Source organism: Stenella coeruleoalba, assembly GCF_951394435.1.
Source record: "Stenella coeruleoalba genome assembly, chromosome: 7".
In the NCBI taxonomy this organism is placed as follows: domain Eukaryota; kingdom Metazoa; phylum Chordata; class Mammalia; order Artiodactyla; family Delphinidae; genus Stenella; species Stenella coeruleoalba.
The window spans coordinates 41309436-41335298 of record NC_137153.1 but is presented as its reverse complement, the minus strand read 5'-3'; the positions used below and the strand labels follow the sequence as shown (position 1 = coordinate 41335298).

General features: G+C 38.5%; 1 protein-coding gene across 2 annotated transcripts in view; it reads right to left on the bottom strand.

Annotated features, from left to right (window-relative positions):
• UBQLN1 (ubiquilin 1) overlaps positions 1 to 25559 on the bottom strand; it is a 51300-nt gene extending 25741 nt beyond the window's left edge. For both annotated transcript variants that reach the window (XM_079927643.1, XM_079927642.1), the window contains exon 1: positions 25095 to 25559. In XM_079927643.1, the coding sequence (XP_079783769.1) occupies positions 25095 to 25283 (189 nt within the window). In that variant the 5' untranslated portion in view covers positions 25284 to 25559. The remainder of the gene's footprint in view (positions 1 to 25094) is intronic.
• Positions 25560 to 25863: the final 304 nt, after the last annotated feature.

Genomic DNA, 25863 nt, shown 5'->3' with positions numbered 1-25863 from the left:
TCTGCAAGCCGCGTGGCACGGCCAAAAAAAAAAAAAAAAAAAAAAGTGACTCCACAGATACCAATTTAACAAAAAAAGAAACCGCTCACTGATCTACTTTCTGTCAAATAGATTTGCCTATTCTGGACATTTCACAATAAGTGAAATCATATAATATGCAATGTTTGCAAGGTACGTCCATGTCATGGTATATATCAATACTTCATCCCTTTTTATGGCCAAACAACATTCTGTTGTATGAATATACAACATTTTGTTTATTCATTCATCAACTGATGGGCATGGGGGCTGTTTCCACCTTTGGGCTACTATGAATAATGTTGCTATAAACATTCATGTACAAGTTTTTCTGTGGACATATGTTTTCATTTCTCTTGGGTATATACCTAGATGTGGAATTAAATTACTGGGTCATATGGTAACTCTTGATTTAATCATTTGAGGAACCACCAAAGTGTTATCCAAAGTGGCTAATGGCTATACCATTGTACAATCCTACCAGCAATGTATAAGGGTTCTAATCTCTCCATGCCTTCACCAATATTTATTACCTGACTGGTATTTTTAATAGCCATCCTAGTAGATGTGCAGTAGTTTTGATTTGCATTCCCCTGATGGCTAACAATGTTGAGCATCTTTTCATGTGCTTATTTATATATCTTCTTTGGAGAACTTTATTAACATCCTTTGTCATTTTTTAATTGGGTTATTTGCCTTCCTATTATTGAGTTGTAAAAATTCCTTATATATTCTACGTACAAGTCTTATCAGACATACGATCTGCACAAAGAAATTTTTAAAGCAGAAACTCATACAACAGAACAAATTGAGACCTTTTGGTCTTAACTGGAACAAAGTTTTCAACCCAGACTTTGGACCCAGTGGACCCAAGAGAACTGAATCCTGAACTGGCAATACAGAAAGCCAAGCTAAAAGCTAATTCAATCCCCACAATCTACGGAATTCCTGGAAGACTCGACATGGTACCACCAGAGGCTGAGGATAAGGTATAAGGTGAGAGGTGCCTAAGGGCTAAAATAACGGGATTTGAAAGTCTAAGAAGCAGACACATCTTCATTGCACGCTAAGTAAGCAACTGTCCCTCCCCAAACCCAACAAAAGACTAGATTTTTTTTTTCTCTCTGGAAGGGGAACGAGGGTCTCTGAACTAAAGAACACACCAGACACATTAAGAACAGACATAAAACACTAAAAACAGAAGATTAAGTAAACAGAGACATACCAGATACTGAGCCTTTCCCCCTTCACCTCACACCTATCAAACAGAATGCTGGCATCTGGACCTTCAACATCCAAGCAGAAAGACTGTAATATATAGTGTCTCCAAGGAGAATCTAAACAGGCTAAAATAAAAGAACTTAGAGATAAAGATCTAAGAGTTTTCCCCAGTTAGTCACCCTAAAGCAGCGGTTCCTAAAGTGAATGGAGGTCTCTATCTGCCCTGGGAAGCATTTGGCAATGTCTAACGACATTTCTGGTTGTCACAACAGGGCTTAAGTACCACTGGTGGGTAGAGACTGAAGATGCTGAACATCCTACAATGCACAGGACAGCCCCAACAACAAAGAATTTTCCAACTCAAAATGTAATCAATAACAAGATTGAGAAACTGCTGTACTTCTCAAAGTGTTGTCCCCAGGTGAGCAACATTCACCATTCTCAGGTTAACTTGGTAGAAATGCAAATTCCCAGGCCCCAACCAAATCAGAAACTCTGAGGATAGGGCCCAGTAATCTATGGCTTAACAAGCTTCCCAGGTGATTCTGATGGACACTACTAAGAACCACTGCCTGCTCTAGGTCTAATAAATTTCCCCCAGATTTGTAGGCAACAAAGGAATACGTTAAGAGACATTAAAAGGATGCAGCTACTAAAGCCAACAAAAAAGGTGTCCTTAACAAATAAATTGCTATGGGGAAAAAGCAGAGGGGAACCTATAGATGAAATGATACTTTTAAGTACACAAGGGACACTCAACCAAGGTAAGACCATAAACTGGGCCATAAAAACAAACCTTGGAAATTTTAAATAATTGAGCCATGTAAGTATATTCCTTGACAATAATGGAATTACACTAGAAATCAATAACAGAAAGATATCTGGAAAACTCCCAAATTAAACAAAATACTTCTAAATAATTCATGGGTCAAAAAGAAAGTCTTGAGGAGCAATTAGAAAGTATTTTCAACTGAACAAAAATGAAGTTACAATATGTCAAAATTTCTGAGATGCAGCTAAAGCAATGCCTAGGAAAATTTATAGTATTAAAGGCTTAAATTTAAGAACGATCACAAATCAGTAATCTAAGTTTCAACCTTTAGAAACTGGACACAAAGCAAATGAAACCCAACAAAAAATAAAAATAAGAGCAGAAATCAAAATAAAAACAGAAAAATAAGAGAAAAATCTTTTAAAATATTAGTAAAATTGATTAACCTCTAGATAGAATGGCCAAGAAAAAAACAGAGAAGACATAGACTAGCAATATCAGGAACAACAGAAGGAAATGACTACAGACCTCACAGATTTTATTAACAGAATAAGGAAAACTACATGCAAGTATTTGACAACTTGGATGAAATGGACCAATTTCTTGAAAGATTCAAGCTGCCAGAACTCATTCACTCTCTTCTGAAAACAGAAGAGGAAACACTGCTCAATTTACTTTGTGAGGCCAATATTACCCTGATACCAAAACCAGAAAAGAAAACTAGGGACCAATATCCTTCATGAACACAGATGAAGAAATCCTCTGTAAAATACTAGCAAACAAATCCAGCAATATAGAACAAGAGTAATTCTTCATTACCAAGTTAGGTTTATCCTAGAAATGTGCCGCTAAGTAAGTCAACATTTGAAAAATCAATAATTCACCACACTGACAAAAGAAAATCCACACCGTCTTATCAATCGATAGTAAAAAAGCATTTGAAACTATTCATTCATGACAAAAGTCCCAGGGAATCAGGAATAAAAGGTAACTACCCAGATCTGATAAAGCGCATCTACAAAATATCTACAATTTGGTGTAGTAATGGTGAACAGCTGAATGCTTTCCCTCTAAGATCAGTAACAAAACAAGGATGTCTGCTTTTTATTCACTCTATTCAACAGCATATTAAAAATATCAGCCAATGCAACAAGGCAGGAAAAAGAAATAAAAGCATACTTGCCAGAAAAGGAAAAATAGGAAACTTATCAGTCCCTTGCAATGTGTGAGCTTTATTTGGATCCCACTTGAAAAAAAGTCTTTTGCGAGAGAATGAGAAGACAAGCCAGACTGGGAGAAAATATTTGGAAATGACACATCTGATAAAAGACTGTTACCCAAAGTATACAAAGAACTCTTAAAACTCAACAAGAAACTGAACAACTGAATTAAAAAATGGGCAAAAAATTTTAACAGACATCTCATCAAAGAAGATATACAGATGGCAAATAAGCATATCTGTAAAGATGCTCTGCATCATAGGCCATTAGGGGAATTGCCAATTAAAATAAGGAGACTGCGCTATACAACTACTAGGATGGCCAAACCAAAACAGGTAACACTACCAAATGCTGCAATGATATAGAACAACAGGAACTCTCATTCACTGCTGATAGGAATACAAAATGGTATAGTCACTCTGGAAGACAGTTTAGCAATTTCTTACAAAACTAAACATACTCTTACCATTCGATCCAGCAATCACCCTCTCCTTGGTATTTACCCAAAGGAATTGAGAACTTATGTCCAGACAAAACCTGCACACAGATGTATATAGCAGCTTTATTCATTAATGTTAAAACTTGGAAGCAACCAAGAAATTCTTCTACAGGTGAATGGATAAATAAACCTTGGTACATCCAGACAATGGGATATTATTCAGCAATAAAAAGAAATGAGCTGTCAAACCATGAAAAGAACCATAGAGGAACCTTAAATGCATACTACTAAGTCAAATAAGCCAATCTAAAAGGTTACGTACTGTATAATTCCAACTAGACGACATTCTGGAAAGAACAAAACTATAGAGACAGTAAATGGATCAGTGGTTGCCAGGAGTTAGGTTAAAGGTAGAGCACATACACTATACATTTGTCAAAACACCAAGAGTGAATCTTAAACTATGAACTTTGAGTGATAATGATGTGTCAATAGAGGTCCATTAATTGTAACAAATGTACCACTCTGGAGCAGGATGTCGATGGTGGGGGAGGTTAAAGTAGGGGGAGCAGGGAGTATGGGAACTCTGTACTTTCTGCTCAATTGGCTGTAAATCTAAAACTGCTCAAAAAAGTAAAGTATTTTTTAAAAGTTAAAACTACATAATAATAAATCCATGCCAACATTACACTTAAAAAATCATTTTGAAACAATGGGGAAATTCTGGACTGGTGAAATTAAGACATTATTAATTGGTAAAGCAGGATAATATATTGCATTTTTTAAAGAGATCCTTAGCTTTTAGAGATACATGCTGAAATATTAAAGGATGAAGTGATATAAGGCATGAAAGATGCATCAAAATAATGCGGTATGTAGAGGGGCCTTAAGGGAAAGTACACCTGAAACAAGACTGGCTCCAAAATTAATTGTCAAAGCTGGGTGAAGGATTCATGATGGAGCTAACTTACGATTATCTCTACTTCTGTATATTTGAAATTATCCATGATTTAAAAATTAAGAAAAGGGCTTCCCTGGTGGCGCAGTGGTTGAGAGTCCGCCTGCCGATGCAGGGGACACGGGTTCGTGCCCCGGTCCGGGAAGATCCCACATGCCGCGGAGCGGCTGGGCCCGTGAGCCATGGCCGCTGAGCCTGCGCGTCCAGAGCCTGTGCTCCACAACGGGAGAGGCCACAACAATGAGAGGCCCGAGTACCACACACACACAAGGAAAAAACAATTAAGAAAAAAATTATAAAGAGGGAAGATTAACTGCCAAACTAAAATTTTATACCCAGTGCAAAATCCCTCAAAATGAAATCAAAATAGACATTTTCAGACGCACAAAAACAGAGCATTTGTTACCCAGCATATACAGACTACAGGAAATGTTCCTCAGACAGAAGAAAACGATCCTCTCCTAGATGAAGGAATAAAAAAAATAGAAAGAATAAATTGAAATAAAAACCAACTTTATAAAGCATTAGTAACAATGTCTTGTGTTGGAAGGAAGAAAAGAAGAGAGGAAAGAAGGAAGGAAGGAAGATCAAGTGTAGTCCACAGGCAGGTGAACAGTGTTCAACTGTTCTAAGGTTCTTGAATTAACTGGAAAGTACAAGTACTTACTGATTTAGACATTTTCTAAGATGCATATAGTAATCTCTAGGATAACTACTAGAAGAATAGTTTAAGCAGCATGCATCTACCAACCTAATAAAAGGGGCAACTGGGAAAAAGGGGGGGAACAATTGGAATAATACAGAACAATACAAAACAAAGAGAAAAAAGCAACATAGGAGACAGGAAAAACAGAAATCAAATAGTATAATGGTAAACGTAAACCAAATGTATCAGTGATTACATAAGAGACTATGTGTTAAAAAGATAAAATTGCCGAACTGGATTTAAAAACCCAACTTCATGCTGCTTAAAAAAGATACACACATAAACTACTAAGGAAAAGAAATACTGAAAATAAGAAGAATGAATAAAGATAGTCCATGTAAAAATTAACCAAATAAAGTTAATGAGGCTACTCTAATTGACAAAGCAAACTTTTTTCTTACACTGAAGTGTAGTTTATTTACAGTGTTGTGTTAATTACTGCTGTACAACAAAGTGACTCAGTTATACATATATATACATTCTTTTTCATATTCTTTTCCATTATGGTTTATCACACGATATTGAATATAGTTCCCTGGAAAAAGCAAACTTTAATACAAAAGCAACTAGGACATTTCAACATTATAAAGTGTTCAACTCACAAGAAGATAAAACTTTAAGTGTATATGTACATAATATAGCTTCAAAATACATAAAGCAAAAATCAAATTGAACTACAGAGAAAAACAGACTAATCCAAAAGTACAGTAAGATATTTTAGCATATTTACCTCAGTAACTGATAGAATAAAATAGGGCAAAAAAAAAAAAAGATATAAAAGCTTTGAACAACAAAATTAACTGATGACCCAACTGGCCTGTATAGAACACTGTACCCAACAACTACAGAATAAGTGTTCTTTTTAAATACATTTACAAACTTATATACTGGGCCATAAAGTAAGTCGACATATTTCAAAAATTTTAAATCATATGGAGTATGTACTTTAACTACATGCAAATTAAACAGTACCTTGCAATTAAACAGTACCAAAAAGATGAATCAATAAAATATTAGTTCAATTGGAAAAGATTTCCTAAACAGGACACAAAAAGATTTAGCCATAAAAAAGGCACAATAAATTAAACTATCATTAATAGAGTAAAAAGATAAGCAACAGAGAAAAAATATCTACAATACCAAAAACCAACAGAGAGCTTGAATCCAGATTTTATACATAAAGCATGAAAATCAGCAAGACACAACCCAACTGAAAACTAGTCAATAGACTGAAATAGGAACTTCACAAAAATGAAATCTAAATGGCCAATAATACAAACAAAGGGGACTCATCCTAATTAACAACATCAGGTAACTTTAAAACCAGTGACACACCCACCGAACAGTCCAGTATAAAGACTGTTACAGGGACTTCCCTGGTGGTCCAGTGGTTAAAAATCCACTTTCCAATGCAGGGGATGAGGGTTCGATCCCTGGTGGGGGAACTAAGATCCCACATGCCGCAGGGCAACTAAGCCCGCATGCCATAACTACAGAGCCCACACGCTCTGGAGCCCGTTGGCCACAACTAGAGAAGCCCAGGTGCCGCAACAAAAGATCCCATGTGCTGCAACGAAGACCTGATGCAGCCTAAATAAATAAATAAAGTGGTTGTACTATTTAAAAAGACTGTTACAGACTGTTGCAGAGGATTTGGAGCAACTGGAATCCACATATATTGCAAACAGAAGTATAAATTCACATATTTCAGAAAAACATTTCACAGTAGAAGCTGAATTTATGCTTATTGTATGACTCAACGATTCCACTTCTGGGATTTTATCTAACGAATTATGTGTTCACAGGTACACCAAAAGACAAGTTCAAGGAAGTTCAAACTTTATTACCCCAAAACTTAAAACAACCCAAACCTTCAACTGTAGAACAAATTGTGATATATTCAATAGACTGTTACACATGATGACAACACATGAACTACAACCATATGTCACCATGGATCAATGTAGAGCAAAAGCAGCCAATCACAAATGACAATAAACTACGTTATTTCATTAACATAAGTTATCATTAACATAAGTTAAAAGAGAGGAAAGGGGCAAAAACCATAGTGTCAAAAGTGAGAAAAGTTGTAGTTAAGAGGAGGTGGTGATTGTAAGGGATCACAAGTGACATCTGGGAAGTTGATAATATTCTGCTTCTAACTTTTGTGCTAATAAATGAAGCTGTACATTTATGTGTGCATTCTTCTGTACTATACTTAAAATAGGTTTAAAAGTTGATTGTGAATGCCCTACACATAAGAAACAGCAGAAAGTCGAAACGTAAATGACCAACTTTCCTGAGCATCCAATTTCAAGTGACTCAACTAGCCAGAAAGCTATCATATACCTTGTCTTGGGTAGGTCATCAGAAGCAAATTGGAATGAAGATACCCTAGTTTTAAGAATCACAGATGTAGAAAACAAACTTATGGTTTCCAGGGGGTAAAGGGGGAGGGATAAATTGAGACATTGAGATTGACATATACACACTACTATAAATGAAATAGATAGCCAATAAGAACCTACTGTATAGCACAGGTAACTCTACTCAATACTCTGTAATGACCTATATGGGAAAAGAATGTAAAAAAAGAGTGGATATACGTATATGTATAACTGATTCACTTTGCTGTACACCTGAAACACAACATTGGAAATCAACTATACTCCAATAAAAATTTAAAAATAAATAAATAAAATTTGTCTTGGTGGGGGGGAAAGATACCTTAGTTTTAGGTAGCAGACCAGAGTGGCTATAAGGTGTAAATCACAGCAGGGATGATCACCCAAGAGTAAGAGACGGTCATCCATGAACATCATTATCTAGCATCAAATGCTTATAGAACAGTTGTGAATAGTTTAGTTGAGCCCTTAGTAATATTTAAGGGCTGGAATCCTACTGGCCATGAGTTGTCAGTGTTAGGAAGGATAGGTGGGCTTTCTGGACAGACTAGGGGCTTCTCTATGGTATCCTAGATGCGAAAGAGTAAAATCCTAAGGCACACAGTTCAAAAAGCATTTACATTCATTGCTAACTTAGCAGCTACACTGTGCCTGGAACCACACCCCCACATCATCTCATTCAATCCTCACAACAAAATCTCAAGAAACCAAAGTCCTTAACAAGACCCATAAGAAATAATTTCCTCCTACAGAATCACAGCATTGTTGAAAATTAGCATCACTGATACTAGGATCCTCTAGCCTCATGGAACTCTTGGTTCTGAGGGGCACCTAAGGCAATTCAAAAGTATGAGTTTATAGCACTTCATGGTGAAAGTTGGAGAGCATTATGACAGATAGGGTACAGCTATACTTCTAGTACCATACAAAGGGAAACTGTATAATCTGACTACTTATTATAATCTAATTGTTATACAAATAAGTTTTACATTTCAAACAACCGATGTCAAACAATTTAGGTATTAGAACTACTCCCAAACAGACTAATGTAATATTCATTTACTCTGAGTAAGTTATCCAAAGCTTGGAACAAACTTACAAAACCCAAGGATTATGACGCTCAGCTGCCTGCCACTCCACTAGAAACAAAAATGAATAAATCTTAGTTTTTAACTGTACCATATCAAAGAGATATGCTATACTTTTCCAAATAAGCTGTATTTTATAAAATTTTAATCCAAATATGATCAACTTAAACAATGTTATGTGTTTGTAGAAGAGCCAAAAATCCTGCACATACTTCATATATCCTTAAACTTCTATTCTGCACTCTAAAAAAAGGCAGAGGAAATAGCTTACAGTGGCTTCAAATTTTCCAAAATTTGATCTCTAACATTTGAACTTTACTTCTATGTCTGTTTTACCTACTACACTTTTATTGAATACTACAACAAAAAATCAGAAACTAAGTAATATTGACTTAGGAAAAAAAACAATTAGCAATCTTAAAACTTCTCAAAGCAGCTTTAGACAGAGGCAGTCCACAAACACTATTCGTCTGCAGAAACATAAAACTTATTGCAACAAATGCCTGAGTCTGAGTAACCTTAAAGTACCCTCATTAAAAAACATTGCATAGGGCTTCCCTGGTGGCGCAGTGGTTGAGAGTCCGCCTGCCGATGCGGGGGACGCGGGTTCGTGCCCCGGTCCGGGAGGATCCCACATGCCGCGGAGCGGCTGGGCCCGTGAGCCATGGCTGCTGGGCCTGCGCGTCCGGAGCCTGTGCTCCGCAGCGGGGGAGGCCGCAACAGTGAGAGGCCCACGTAACGCAAAAAAAAAAAAAAAAAAAAAAAAAAAAACATTGCATAGGGGCTTCCCTGGTGGCGCAGTGGTTAAGAATCTGCCTGCCAATGCAGGGGACACGGGTTCGAGCCCTGGTCAGCGAAGACCCTACATGCCACGGAGCAACGAAGCCTGTGTGCCACAACTACTGAGCCTGTGCTCTAGAGCCCATGAGCCACAACTACTGAAGCCCACAAGCCTAGAGCCCATGCTCCGCAACAAGAGAAGCCACCGCAATGAGAAGCCCACGCACCCCAATGAAGAGTAGCCCCAGCTCACCACAACTAAAGAAAGGCCCGCACACGGCAACAAAGACCCAACGCAGCCAAAAATAAATTTTAAAAATATATATTAAAAAAAAAAACCATTGCATAAACCTTACACGAAGATGTTGGGTATAAGATAAACTAGAGACATAAGCAGCTATATGAGAAAAGGGCACCTCTTATAAATATAAAACTGAACACTCAGTCAAAAATGTTATAGTGAATTATCAATAAAAATGTAATTTCTAGGAGTTTCTATGACCTAAATCTAACATCCACAAACTAAATGCTTCACTTACACAAGCTCGCATTCTTCCTTCTACTACAAAAAAATTAAGACTCAATTCACTGGCAAACAAAAGCGTACAGGAGGAAAGAAACCAATAAAAGTAAAGTATATAAACTCTGAGCCAGGTACTTTTACATATTATCTCACGAAATCCTCCAAACAATCTAGTGAAGCAGATATTACATCACATGTTAAAAATGTGGCCTGTGCACTAGTCCCCTCCACCAGGAAGCCTACACAACCCACTGAACCAACCATAGTCACTGGGGACAGACATTAAAAACAACGGGAACTACGAACCTGCAGCCTACAAAAAGGAGACCCCAAACACAGTAAGATAAGCAAAATGAGAAGACAGAAAAACACACAGCAGATGAAGGAGAAAGATAAAAACGCACCAGACCTAACAAATGAAGAGGAAATAGGCAGTCTACCTGGAAAAGAATTCAGAATAATGATAGTAAAGATGATCCAAAATCTTGGAAATAGAATAGACAAAATACAAGAAACATTTAACAAGGACCTAGAAGAACTAAAGATGAAACAAACAATGATGAACAACACAATAAATGAAATGAAAAATACTCTAGATGGGATCAATAGCAGAATAACTGAGGCAGAAGAACGGATAAGTGACCTGGAAGATAAAATAGTGGAAATAACTACTGCAGAGCAGAATGAAGCAAAAAGTATGAAAAGAACTGAGGACAGTCTCAGAGACCTCTGGGACACCATTAAACGCACCAACATTCGAATTATAGGGTTTCCAAAAGAAGAAGAGAAAAAGGGACTAAGAAAATATTTGAAGAGACTATAGCTGAAAACTTCCCTAATGTGGGAAAGGAAACAGTTAATCAAGTCCAGGAAGCACAGGGAGTCCCATACAGGATAAATCCAAGGAGAAATACGCCAAGACACATATTAATCAAACTGTCAAAAATTAAATACAAAGAAAGCATATTAAAAGCAGCAAGGGAAAAACAACAAATAACACACAAGGGAATCCCCATAAGGTTAACAGCTGATCTTTCAGCAGAAACTCTGCAAGCCAGAAGGAAGTGGCAGGACATACTGAAAGTGATGAAGGAGAAAAACCTGCAACCAAGATTACTCTACCTAGCAAGGATCTCATTCAGATTTGATGGAGAAATTAAAACCTTTACAGACAAGCAAAAGCTGAGAGAGTTCAGCACCACCAATACAGCTTTACAACAAATGCTAAAGGAACTTCTCCAGGCAGGAAACACAAGAGAAGGAAAAGACCTATAATAACGAACCCAAAACAATTTAGAAAATGGGAATAGGAACATACATATCAATAATTACCTTAAATGTAAATGGACTAAATGCTCCCACCAAAAGACACAGATTGGCTGAATGGATACAAAAACAAGACCCAAATATATGCTGTCTACAAGAGATCCACTTCAGACCTAGAGACACATACAGACTGAAAGTAGGGGATGGAAAAAGATATTCCATGCAAATGGAAACCAAAAGAAAGCTGGAGTAGCAATTCTCATATCAGACAAAATAGACTTTAAAATAAAGACTATTAGAAGAGACAAAGAAAGACACTACATAATGATCAAGGGATCGATCCAAGGAGATATAACAATTGTAAATATTTATGCACCCAATATAGGAGCACCTCAATACATAAGGCAAATTCTAACAGCCATAAAAGGGGAAATCGACAGTAACACATTCATAGTAGGGGACTTTAACACCCCACTTTCACCAATGGACAGATCATCCAAAATGAAAATAAATAAGGAAACACAAGCTTTAAATGATACATTAAACAAGATGGACATAATTGATATTTATAGGACACTCTATCCAAAAACAACAGAATACACATGTGTCTCAAGTGCTCATGGAACATTTTCCAGGATAGATCATATCTTGGGTCACAAATCAAGCCTTGGTAAATTTAAGAAAATTGAAATTGTATCAAGTATCTTTTCCAACCACAACGCCATGAGACTAGATATCAATTACAGGAAAAGATCTATAAAAAATACAAACACATGGAGGCTAAACAATACACTACTTAATAACGAAGTGATCACTGAAGAAATCAAAGAGGAAATCAAAAAATACCTAGAAACAAATGACAATGGAGACACGACGACCCAAAACCTATGGGATGCAGCAAAAGCAGTTCTAAGAGAGTAGTTTATAGCAATACAAGCCCACCTTAAGAAACAGGAAACATCTCAAATAAACAACCTAACCTTGCACCTAAAGCAATTAGAGAAAGAAGAACAAAGTTAGCAGAAGGAAAGTTATCATAAAAATCAGATCAGAAATAAATGGAAAAGAAATGAAGGAAACAAGGGCAAAGATCAATAAAACTAAAAGCTGGTTCTTTAAGAAGATAAACAAAATAGATAAACCATCAGCCAGACTCATCAAGAAAAAAAGGGAGAAGACTCAAATCAATAGAATTAGAAATGAAAAAGGAGAAGTAACAACTGACACTGCAGAAATACAAAACATCATGAGAGATTACTACAAGCAACTCTATGCCAACAAAATGGACAACCTGGAAGAAATGGACAAATTCTTAGAAATGCACAACCTGCCAAGACTGAACCAGGAAGAAATTGAAAATATGAACAGACCAATCACAAGCACTGAAATTGAAACTGTGATTAAAAATCTTCCAACAAACAAAAGCCCAGGACCAGATGGCTTCACAGGCAAATTCTATCAAACATTTAGAGAAGAGCTAACACCTATCCTTCTCAAACTCTTCCAAAATAGAGCAGAGGGAGGAACACTCCCAAATTCACTCTACGAGGCCACCATCACCTTGATACCAAAACCAGACAAGGATGTCACAAAGAAAGAAAAATACAGGCCAATATCACTGATGAACACAGATGCAAAAATCCTCAACAAGATACTAGCAAACAGAATCCAAGAGCACATTAAAAGAATCATACACCATGATCAAGTAGGGTTTATTCCAGGAATGCAAGGATTCTTCAGTATACACAAATCAATCAACGTGATACACCATATTAACAAATTGAAGGAGAAAAACCATATGATCATCTCAATAGATGCAGAGAAAGCTTTTGACAAAATTCAACAACCATTTATGATAAAAACCCTGCAGAAAGTAGGCATAGAGGGAACTTTCCTCAACATAATAAAGGCCATATATGACAAACCCACAGCCAACATCGTCCTCAATGGTGAAAAACTGAAAGCATTTCCACTAAGATCAGGAACAAGACAAGGATGCCCACTCTCACCAGTCTTATTCAATATAATTTTGGAAGTTTTAGCCACAGCAATCAGAGAAGAAAAGGAAATAAAAGGAATCGAAATCGGAAGAGAAGTAAAGCTGTCACTGTTTGCAGATGACATGATACTATACATAGAGAATCCTAAAGATGCTACCAGAAAACTACTAAAGCTTATCAATGAATTTGGTAAAGTAGCAGGATACAAAATTAATGCACAGAAGTCTCTTGCATTCCTATACACTGATGATGAAAAATCTGAAAGTGAAATCAAGAAAACATTCCCATTTACCACTGCAACAAAAAGAATAAAATATCTAGGAATAAACCTACCTAAGGAGACAAAAGACCTGTATGCAGAAAATTATAAGACACTGATGAAAGAAACTAAAGATGATACAAATAGATGGAGAGATATACCATGTTCTTGGATTGGAAGAATCAACATTGTGAAAATGACTCTACTACCCAAAGCAATCTATAGATTCAATGCAATCCCTATCAAACTACCACTGGCATTTTTCACACAACTAGAACAAAAAATTTCACCATTTGTATGGAAACACAAAAGACCCCAAATAGCCAAAGCAATCTTGAGAACGAGAAACGGAGCCGGAGGAATCAGGCTCCCTGACTTCAGACTATACTACAAAGCTACAGTAATCAAGGTAGTATGGTACTGGCAGAAAAACAGAAAGATAGATCAATGGAACAGGATAGAAAGCCCAGAGATAAACCCACGCACATATGGTCACCTTATCTTTGATAAAGGAGGCAGGAATGTACAGTGGAGAAAGGACAGCCTCTTCGATAAGTGGTGCTGGGAAAATTGGACAGGTACATGTAAAAGTATGAGATTAGATCACTCCCTAACACCATACACAAAAATAAACTCAAAATGGATTAAAGACCTAAATGTAAGGCCAGAAACTATCAAACTCTTAGAGGAAAACATAGGCAGAACACTCTATGACATAAATCACAGCAAGATCCTTTTTGACCCACCTCCTAGAGAAATGGAAATAAAAATAAACAAATGGGACCTAATGAAACTTAAAAGCTTTTGCACAGCAAAGGAAACCATAAACAAGACCAAAAGACAACACTCAGAATGGGAGAAAATATTTGCAAATGAAGCAACTGACAAAGGATTAATCTGCAAAATTTACAAGCAGCTCATGCAGCTGAATAACAAAAAAACAAACAACCCAATCCAAAAATGGGCAGAAGACCTAAGTAGTCATTTCTCCAAAGAAGATATAGAGATTGCCAACAAACACATGAAAGAATGCTCAACATCACTAATGATTAGAGAAATGCAAATCAAAACTACAATGAGATATCATCTCACACTGGTCAGAATGGCCATCATCAAAAAATCTAGAAACAATAAATGCTGGAGAAGGTGTGGAGAAAAGGGAACACTCTTGCACTGCTGGTGGGAATGTGAATTGGTACAGCCACTATGGAGAACAGTATGGAGTTTTCTTTAAAAACTACAAATAGAACTACCATATAACTCAGCAATCCCACTACTGGGCATATACCCTGAGAAAACCATAATTCAAAAAGAGTCATGTACCAAAATGTTCATTGCAGCTCTATTTACGATAGCCCGGAGATGGAGACAACCTAACTGCCCACCATGGGATGAATGGATAAAGAAGATGTGGCACATATATACAATGGAATATTACTCAGCCATAAAAAGAAACGAAATTGAGCTATTTGTAATGAGGTGGATAGACCTAGAGTCTGTCATACAGAGTGAAGTAAGTCAGAAAGAAAGACAAATACCGTATGCTAACACATATATATGGAATTTAAGAAAAAAAAATGTCATGAAGAACCTAGGGGTAAGACAGGAATAAAGACACAGACCTACTGCAGAATGGACTTGAAGATATGGGGAGGGGGAAGGGTGAGCTGTGACAAAGCGAGAGAGAGGCATGGATATATATACACTAGGAAACGTAAGGTAGATAGCTAGTGGGAAGCAGCCACATAGCACAGGGATATCAGCTCAGTGCTTTGTGACCGCCTGGAGGGGTGGGATAGGGAGGGAGACGCAAGAGGGAAGAGATATGGGAATATATGTATAACTGATTCACTTTGTTATAAAGCAGAAACTAACACACCATTGTAAAGCAATTATATCCCAATAAAGATGTTAAGAAAAAAAAAAACAATGTGAGGCTCAGAGGTGTCAAGCGCCTTGCCCAAAGTCAGATCTCTCAAATTCCAAGGTTCATGCTCTCTCCAAAATGCAGACCACATTTCAATGTTAATAATGACAACACCCTTTCCCCACTTCTCAAAATATTAATATAAAAACACAAATAATCATAAATAGTGGAATGAGTTAGCTCTACACATGCCAATATGGAAAGACTGCAAAGATACAAATAAAAAGAGTAAGGAAAAAGTGTGGGTAATAATCCATCTGCTGAACAGGAATAAACAGAAAATTATATATGGGTAAATAGAGAAACACTTCTCCGGACCGAATCAGATAGATAGATACACATTTAGAGTAACTTTTTTTGAACGGGTCCCCTTATTTCATACTTTTCTACATCATTTGAACTTCCTAAAGTAACAGCATGCATAATGTATTTCATTTTCTTTGCAGTCTGTATTTAAAAAAAAATAAAGCCATATCCTTTATAAAAACTGGAGAGAGCTTTAAAGGCTATACAAAATTTATCAAAAACATTTTACTAGTCTAGAAATCTGTATAGAAGCTGCTTAATCAATAAACCAAGCAGTCTGTGTTGTCATATCTACAGAACATCAAACTAACTCAGAATGGCATGAACTTACCTGGAACAAACCAGAGTTCATATCTTCTTATAATGAAAGTATTTGCAAAATAGAGGCGCATATATATACATTTTATTTATGCTTATAATAAATGGAATTTGTTCGGTATGTTAACTCAGTAATATTTGCATCAAACAGATTTGAAGATAGCAACTTTAGTCTCTTAATAAATTCCCAATCCTAATTTTAATGGGATTTTCTTTTTAAGCTGCTCAGATACAAAAACAACTAAAATAATGCCTTTAGACATTTGATTAAACCACGAATAAACGTCGCATTTTTCTAAGTAAATCACATTGTTAAAATAGTCCCAACTAAGTACAAAATACTGCAAATAAATCTTTAAAACACTATTTGTTCATTCACTCAATAAATATTTGCATTACTCAATGTGTGCCAAGTGCAATACTAGGTAGGTACAATGGGATTAAGAGGTAAGCAAAACACCCCTACCTTTGTAAATTCTGACAGTATGGGGTGGAGAGGAAAAAGTCCATATAATCACAAAATGGTATCAAGAGATTATAGTCATTGATCTAATTTAGATTGGTGAGTCCAATCAACCTTTAATGAACTGACATTTAAATAAACCCAAAGGCTGAAAAGCCAACCAGAGGAAAGTCAAGGCAGCTTGGAGCAGTGGTTAGGTGTGGGCTCCAAAGTTAGTCACTGGATTTCAATCTAGGCTGCACTATTTAACAGGCGTATAAATTTAATCACATTACTAATCTGAGTTCCGGTTTCTTCACTTTAAAAAAGAGGAAACAATAGTACTTTCATCATAAAGTGAAACTTAAAAAAAATAACAATAATGCAGTACGCCTTGATAAGCCTGGAATAAGTACTGTTATGTTACTGTCATTAGCAGCATTGGCAAAAGCTCAGAAAGGGAAAGAGCTAGTGATAGTTGGAGGGAAAGACTTAAAAATGGCTGAAATGCAGTGAATAAAGGGGGAGAGGTAAGTAGGGAATGAAGCATGAAGACTTTATTAGCTATGCTATCTAATTCGGAAGTCTCTAACCAAATGTGGTTATTGAGCATTTGAAATGTGGCTAGTCCAAATTGAGATGTGCTGTGTGTGTAAAATACACACCAGATCTTGAATGCCTAGTATGAAAAAAAAAGTAAAATATCTCAATTTTTAAAATATCAATTACATGTTGAAATGATACTTAAGATATACTAGGTTAAATAAAACATTTAACATTACTATACCCAAATGATAGAAACAACCCAGTGACACTGACAGCTGAATGGATACACAAAGTGGGTATATACATACAATGGTATACACATACAATGGAGCATCATTCAACCTTAAAGAGGAAGGATATTCTGTCACATGCTACAACATGGGTGAAACTTGAGGACACTACGCTAAGTGAAAGTCAGTCACAAAAGGACAAATACTATGATTCCACTCTTATGAGAAACCTATAGTAGTCAAATTCATAGAGACCAAAAGTAGAATGGTTGTTGCCAGAGGCTGGCAGGAGGAGATAATGGGGAACTATTGTTTAACAGGTACAGGGTTTCAGTTTTTCAAGGTGAACAGAGTTCTGGAGATGGATGGTGGTGATGGTTGCACAAGAATATGAATGTATTTAATGTCACTGAACTGTACACTCAAAAATGGTTAAGATTGTAAATTTTATGTTCTAAATATTCTAATAAAAATTAATTTTATTTTTGAAGTGGCTGAGAGAACTTAAATTACATATGTAGCTTGCATTATCTCTACTGGTCACACTGTTAAACTTAAGTCATGGCCAATTTTCCAATGAGAAGGGTTTTGAGGAAGTGTGACAAAATCGAGATCCAGTAAGCCCTAATGCCCTAAAGGCAGGGGTCAGCAAACTTTCTGTAAAGCGACAGATAGTAATGCTTTCAGCTCTGTGGGCCACATGGTCTGTCCTGAAAGCAAAGGTAATAGAGACGTGCATGGGCATGGTGGATTTGGCCCACTCTAGTTTGCTGACACCTGCCTTAAGACACCCACTGTAAGCAATGGCTCCTACCAGCTAGACTGCTGAATTTTCAGGAATTGTGTAAGCCAGTTTAGAATCAGTAGCCTAAAATCTTCCATGGTGAGAGGTATTTACAAATGGAAATCAGCAAACACTACAGTAAATCAGTGCTGTTTTTTCCCAAAGAACTAGTTGATAAAACATTTAGCAGCACACCCTACTTTATGTAAAGAATTAACTTCTCGGGCTTCCCTGGTGGCGCAGTGGATGAGAGTCTGCCTGCCGATGCAGGGGACACGAGTTCGTGTCCCGTCCGGGAAGATCCCACATGCTGCGGAGAGGCTGGGCCCGTGAGCCATGGCCACTGAGCCTGCACGTCCATAGCCTGTGCTCCGCAACCGGAGAGGCCACAACAGTGAAAGGCCTGCATACCGCAAAAAAAAAAGAATTAACTTCTCTCCTATGCACTTAAAAGTATATTAGCTGGAAAAAGTGACAGTCATTCAAATCCCTGCTGTGCTCTGTGGTTCAGATGAAGATCCTCTGTTAAGAAAGGCTATTTTAGGGCTTCCCTGGTGGCACAGTGGTTGAGAGTCCGCCTGCCGATGCAGGGGACATGGGTTCGTGCCCCGGTGCGGGAGGATCCCACATGCCGCGGAGCGGCTGGGCCCGTGAGCCATGGCTGCTGAGCCTGCACGTCCGGAGACTGTGCTCCGCAACAGGAGAGGCCACAACAGTGAGAGGCCCGCGTACCGCAAAAAAAAAAAAAGAAAAAAAGAAAAAAAAAGAAAGGCTATTCTAGAAGAATTGTTCCAGTAACCAGAAGCGAGAGTGAACACCCTGCGGCAGTCAAGAGTGGTGAGCTAAGGGGAGAGCAGTTTAAAACGAAGCCGTGAGAGGAGGGCTAGAAACCAATGAGATTATGTACACACTCAGCCATCCAAATCCACAAATGCAGAGGGCGACTGTGGAACTTGAGCATTTGTGGGTTTTGGTATCCACAGTGGGTCCTGGAACCAATCCCTGGCAGGTAGCGAGGGACAACTGTACTGCATTCAGTAATGACTGAACAACTGGTAGTAATTATTTAATTACACATTATCATGCATATGACAGATTCATTTGTAAACAAATATTTACTGAACACATACTATGTGCTAAGCTCTGGTAACACAATAGTGAACAATCACAGATCCTCTCTAGCAAAAAAAAAAGCATTAATCAAATAATCACATATAGACTTTAAATTGTAATAAATTACGACCAAAAACAGGGTGCTGTGAGAAAGTACAATGGGGAATCCCAACCAACTCTGGAAAATCAGGGATACTTCTTTGAGAAAGTGACCTTTGCACTGAGAACGGGCAAAGAGTAGGAGGCGTTCCAGGTAGCAAAAACAAACTGCACAAAACTCCTGAGGCAGGAAAAAAAATGTGATTAACAGGTCAAGGAACTAAGAAGTCAATAAAGCAAGAGCCAAGGAGGAAAGATGGTGTCAGAATGGAGACACAGGATAGAATCTTATCTCACAGGGCCTCATGGCCACATTACATAAGTCCAAGATCAATGGGGAGCTGTTAGTTTTATGTAGAGAATAAAATGATCTGATTACTATTTTTCAGAGATTGCTCTAGGAATTAATGGGGGAGACTGACCAGTAGGCTACCACAGTTTCTAGGCAAGAAATAACAGTAATTTATTGAAGTCAATCCTCAATCTTTTTTTTAATTAATTTATGTATTTATTTGTGGCGCCTTGGTCTTCACTGCTGCGCGCGGGCTTTCTCTAGTTGCAGCGAGCAGGGGCTACTCTTCGTTGCGGTGCATGGGCTTCTCATTGAGTTGGCTCCTCTTGTTATGGAGCACAGCTCCAGGCGCGCGGGCTTCAGTAGTTGTGGCACGCCAGTCTCAGCAGTTGTGGCTCACGGGCTTAGTTGCTCCATGGCATGTGGGACCTTCCCAGACCAGGGCTCGAACCCGCATCCCCTACATTGGCAGGTGGACTCCCAACAACCACTGCGCCATTAGGGAAGCCCAATCCTCAATCTTGTAAGTATCTACGTAATCTATTAAATACTCCATTGCAGCAATTTTTGGCCTCAGGACACAACTCTTACAAATTTGAAACCCCAGAGTTTTTGTTTATGTAGGTTACATCTATTGATATACTAGAAATTAAAACTGAGAAATCTTTTAGAAATTCATTCAAGATAACAAACTCATTACATTAAATACCTTTTTTATGAAAAATAGCTATTTTCCTAGTTTGAAGAATAGCACTGTTTTAAATTTTTGCACATCACTTTAGTCTCATAATAGAAGACAATTGGATTTTCACATCTAAAAGATTCTGAAAAAGTACGCTGCTTGTGATAAAATTAGAGTGAAAAACACAAATAACCTCTCAGAACTATCATGAAACTAATTTTGATCTTATGATCCTCCGAGAAGGGCCCTGGTGACCCCCCAGACCATATTAAGAACTGCTGCTTGAGCAACAGGAAGCCAAGCAATCACAGTAAGGTACTTCACAGCAATTAGGAAGACTACGATCAAAGACAGACCAATAACAAGTGTTATACACAATGGAAAGTGATTGGAATCCTCATGCACTTCTGGTGGGAATAAAAATTGGTACAGCCACTTTGGAAAATAGTTTGGCAGTCCCTCAAAAAGGTAAACACAGAGCTATCACATGACCCAGTAATTCAACTCACAGGCATATGCTCAAGAAATATGAAAACATATGGCCACAAAAAACTTGTATAAGTATTCACATAGGCGTTATTCATAATGGTCAAGAAGTAGAAACAACCCAAATGTCCCTCAACTAATTGAAAAATAAAATGTAACATATATATCCATACATGGGAATATTATTCAGCAATAAAAACGAAGTACTGATACATGCTACAACATGGATAAATATTGAAAACATTATGCAAAGAAACAAGCCAAAAGTTTTCAAAATCTGGTGTGTATTTTACCCCTACAGCACATTTCAAATCACATCTAGCCACATTTTTTTTTTTTTTTTTTTTGGTGGTACGTGGGCCTCTCACCCCTGCGGTCTCTCACGTTGCGGAGCACAGGCTCCGGACGCGCAGGCCCAGCAGCCATGGCTCACCGGCCCAGCCGCTCCGCGGCCCGCGGGATCCCCCCAGAGCGGGATGTGAACCCGCGTCCCGAGTCGGCAGGCGGACTCCCAACCACTGCGCCACCAGAGAAGCCCTAGCCACATTTTAAGTGTTCAACAGTCAGATGTGGCTGGTGGCACCACTGTGGACAAGAGTTCTAGATCTACCCTATAAAGTATAATTTTAAATGATGTTTGTGATGATGACACTGACGCAATATAATTTCTCTTATCAAGGAAAGGTTCATTTCTATTCAATACATAATATTTACGTTATGTCTAAGTATGTTAGTATTTTTCTAAAAGATTCAAGTGACAAAGGTATTTTCTAAAACTACAATATACACTGCCTGAATACTTCAGGTGACTGCATTTCAAAATCTTACACTATAATCTAGAGAGCCACAAAAATCCCAGAACAAGCTAGTTAGGAGCTAGTATACAAAACTGCCCTTCCCATTCTCTGCACTAATTTTAACCACTCACACACAGACAACATTCCTCTGGACTTCATCTTGTTTAACACTTAGAAATCCTCAAACTGTTTCCAATAGAAAATAATGATTAATAGAAAACATAATCTCATACACAGGGACTTTTTGCCATTACACATTTTTAAAAATCTATCTACTTATATTATGAAAACCCTTATTAATGAAATCATCTTGGAACATAGTGAAGTTTATATTCTAACCACCTTTAGTTAAAAATTTAAACATTACTCAACTGATTCTGAGTACGCAATGAAAAATAAATTTCACTTTAATTTTAAAAAAGTATAACCTTTATTATCAATTGAACAAGTTAAAAGTGTTAAATACAAACTGTATTAAAGTATCTTGTTTCTGCCTGTTATACACAAACAGAAATTGAGGGAAAAACAAGAAAATTAATAACCACCTTACAACTTTTTTATACCTAAGAGATTTAATATAGTTTCATCAATTATTAGAACATGTTCATATAAATACTACTTCAGCATAATGTATTGAGAATTTACATTATATAGAAACAGTGAAAGAAATTTTAAATTGCAGAAAATGGGATTTGCCTGATAGAAAGCCTAAGCTTTCAATATTATCCTTTTGTAGGTCTTTTGCTTACCCTCTTTACCTCTAAGATTAGATAAGAATTTTCCGAACCAAATACTTCCCAATTTTTTACTAAACATTTTTAGTGAAATCTCAATGTCATTAAGTTTATTTTAATGACAAATTTTAATCTGTAGCAAATAGTTTAAATCTGTGAAACCCTTAGAAAAATTTAAAATTATAAAATGACAGATGCTTTTTTTGTGTGCTTCAGGTAGAATTTTACAAACGATGTGAAAACTACTTTTCTTATTCTTGTACATTTTTCTGTATGTACTTCCCCTAACAGAGCCCATAGTAGTTCAATTTGTCTTCTGGTTCTTGACGCAGTGATGAGCTTCAATTTTTATCACGTTTTCTGCTTCAACAGAAAGTATTCATCAAAACAAAAATTCAACTGCCATGACAAAAAGTTGCTACAGAGAGACTTTAGTTTTATCTATTAAAATTTTACTTTGGTTACAGAGGAGTAAAACTAAAACTTCCACAGAATTTGAAATTCTAGTTTCACCATCACAAAAAGTTAAAAAATCCTCACAGATAAAAAGCATAATAAACTGAACTAAATGAATTCTTCTATTTACAAAATATTGACTTTATTTCTAATCTTTTACAGTAAAATACTGAAAGCAGCCAGGATGGTGAAGACCTGAACCAGGAATCCTAGATAGAACTATGGGCTTCAAAAGTTAATATGGCTACACACCCACTAAAAAAAGACTGATACTATCAAATGTTAGTAGGAATGTGGAGCAACGGGAATTCCCATGTACTGTCAGTGTGACTGTAAAATGGTACAAGCACTTTTAAAAAACATAGTTCCTTATGAAACTAAACCTACAGCTACGCTATGACCCAGTCATTCCACTTTTAAGCACTTCTAACAGGAGAGATAAACGCATTTGTCCAACAATACAGATTTGTATAAGAGTGCTCATAGCAACTAACTGGAAAGAGCCCAGTTAGTGGTGGTATATTCATACAACGGAAGACAACACAGCAATGAAAAGGAAAGAACTACTGAGGATACACGAGACTTAAAAACACTAAGCTGAATGAAAAAGCCTTTCCCAAGAGTACATACCATATAATCCCACTTATGTGAAATTCTAGAATAAGCAAAACAAGTCCATGGAGGAAAAATATCAAAACACTGGTTGACAGAGGGGCGTGACTGAACTGACTGGAAAAGGGCAAGAGGGAACTTTCTAGTTAATTACGAAGTTCTACAACTCCATTAGGCTTCGGATTAAACAGGTGTATGTATTTGTGTAAACTCGTGGAATGGCAACCGTGCGCAATTCACTGCAAGTCAAACTTACGTAAAAAAAAAATTTTAAGTTAAAAATTGAACTCAGGTTAATGATATGCACATTGCTTAAGTGCTTTTTAAGGGTAACATGTACTAATACTTGCAACTTACTTTGAAATGCACCCAAAAAATAAAATTGACTGATAAATGATTAATTGTGCCATACAGCAAATAAAGCAAAACTCTAATTTAGGTGAGGGACACATGGGTGTTCACTGCACATTTCAATTTTCCTGTAGGCCGCAAAATATTAAAATGTTAAGGAAAATTTTTATAGGAGAATTGAGAGACCAAAAGAAGTGATTCAATAGGTAGTCAAAGTTTCTCACTACACACCACCTTTCAGAATTACATAAAAAAATACCCCAATCATTTATTACTCCTAGGGAAATCTGTAGGTACATTTCAGGAATTTTTGCTTCTTCATAAACTGTTCACATTGCCTGAAATCAATTCAATAATTAGGGCAATATCCTGGGACGTATATTCAACAACAAACTAAAACGATTTGTTAAATTCCTCAAGATTATTAACTACAAAATTTGTATTCCTGAACAGATTTTAAGCCGTGAGTTATTTTTTATTTTTCTCCAGTAACTCCAATTTCGTTCTCTTTTATCAGATTGCAAGCGCTAGTATCTGAAGAACATAGCTATCCCTCTAAAATGAAACAAAATCCTCCCCAACGATTAGCATCTAAGGGATAACAAATATACTTTAAAAAGAAATCCAGCAAGTCGTAACTGAAAGTCATCCACCTTTCTCCTTAAGCCTTGTACTATTCAGATGCGGCTGAAAGCAATTTCTACATTATAGTTAATTTTTTCTTTAAAGACTGGAAGGTGGGAAAGATTTCAGCAGAACTAAAGGTACACGTGATCCTCACCCCCCAAAATCCACCTTAACCCGCAAGCAGGTAAAACAATGAGCACCCCCTCTTTTTTTTCCTTCATGAGACAAAACCGCGGACTAGGCTAAGGCAAACCCTCGCCCAGCCTCCACCCCGCCTGGAGCCAGGCGGCGGGTCCCTTTCCTTTGTGAGGAGCCGGAGGGAGGCGGCTGGGGGCGGGGAGCTGGGGGAGGCGGCTGGGGGTCTGCGGCCGCCCGAGCAGGAGGAAGGCGCTGTGGAAAGCGGCGTCGGCACGTCCCGCAAACAGGCCGCGCGGCCCCGCCACAAACCTCTGCGGCGTCCCCAGGTGCAAACCCACGAACCTGGGTGTGATCTAACTTGGAAGGAGGCCCGGGAGAAAAGCCGAGGGCAGCTCCGGGGACGACCCCCTCCTCCCAGGCCCTTGCAAAAGCTTCTCCCGCCGCGGGAGGAGGTCCTGCCGCCATCCCCACCCCGCCCCGAGCCTCGGGCGGCCCTCACCTGCTGGACGGAGCTATTCTCGGGCACTGCGAACTCCTCCTTCTCCTTCGGGGTCTTCACGGTGACTTTCATGATCTTGGGTTCCGTGGAGGCAGCAGCAGCGGCGGCGGCGGGGGCGCCGGCACCTTCGGCAGCGGCGGCGCTGTCCTGGGAGCTCGGAGGGCCGCCGCTTTCACCATTCTCGGCCATGGCGGCGGCGGTGACTCAGGCGCGCAGAAGGGAGCGGGCGAGCGAGGGGGAGCCAGGGGACGCCAGAGCCGGCCAGCCCGAGCAGCGGAGAATGTGGGGCACGTCGCCTCAGTGACAACGGGCGCAAGGCCGCCGTAGCGGGCGAGGAGCCGCGGAGCTTGGCGTGGGCTCCGGCGCAGGCCCGGGTCGGGCGCTCAGCAGCCGCCGTGTGCTCAGACGCCACTCGGTCGCAGCGACATCCGCAGCCGCCGCCGCTTCCTCCTCCCCGCCCCTCCCCCCACGTCCCTCCGCCGGCGCCGCGCGGGGCACGCCGGGTAACGTGGCTGGCGACGTCGCCGAGTCATGCCTGCCTGCTGCCGCTTGGAGCTGTGGCCGGTTTTTTTTCCCTCTCCCGTTCCATTGCAAAGCGTAGGCGCGTTCAGAGAGAAGGACTAAAAACAAAGTGGGGCGGAAGAGGTCAGTTCATTCCTTTTTACCCCTTTACCAAAAAATGAATTTGCGGCTTCTGGGAGGCACCGTAAGGGCGCATAGGGATGACGTCACGGCTAGCGAAATTACTGGAAAGGGGGCTCGACCACTG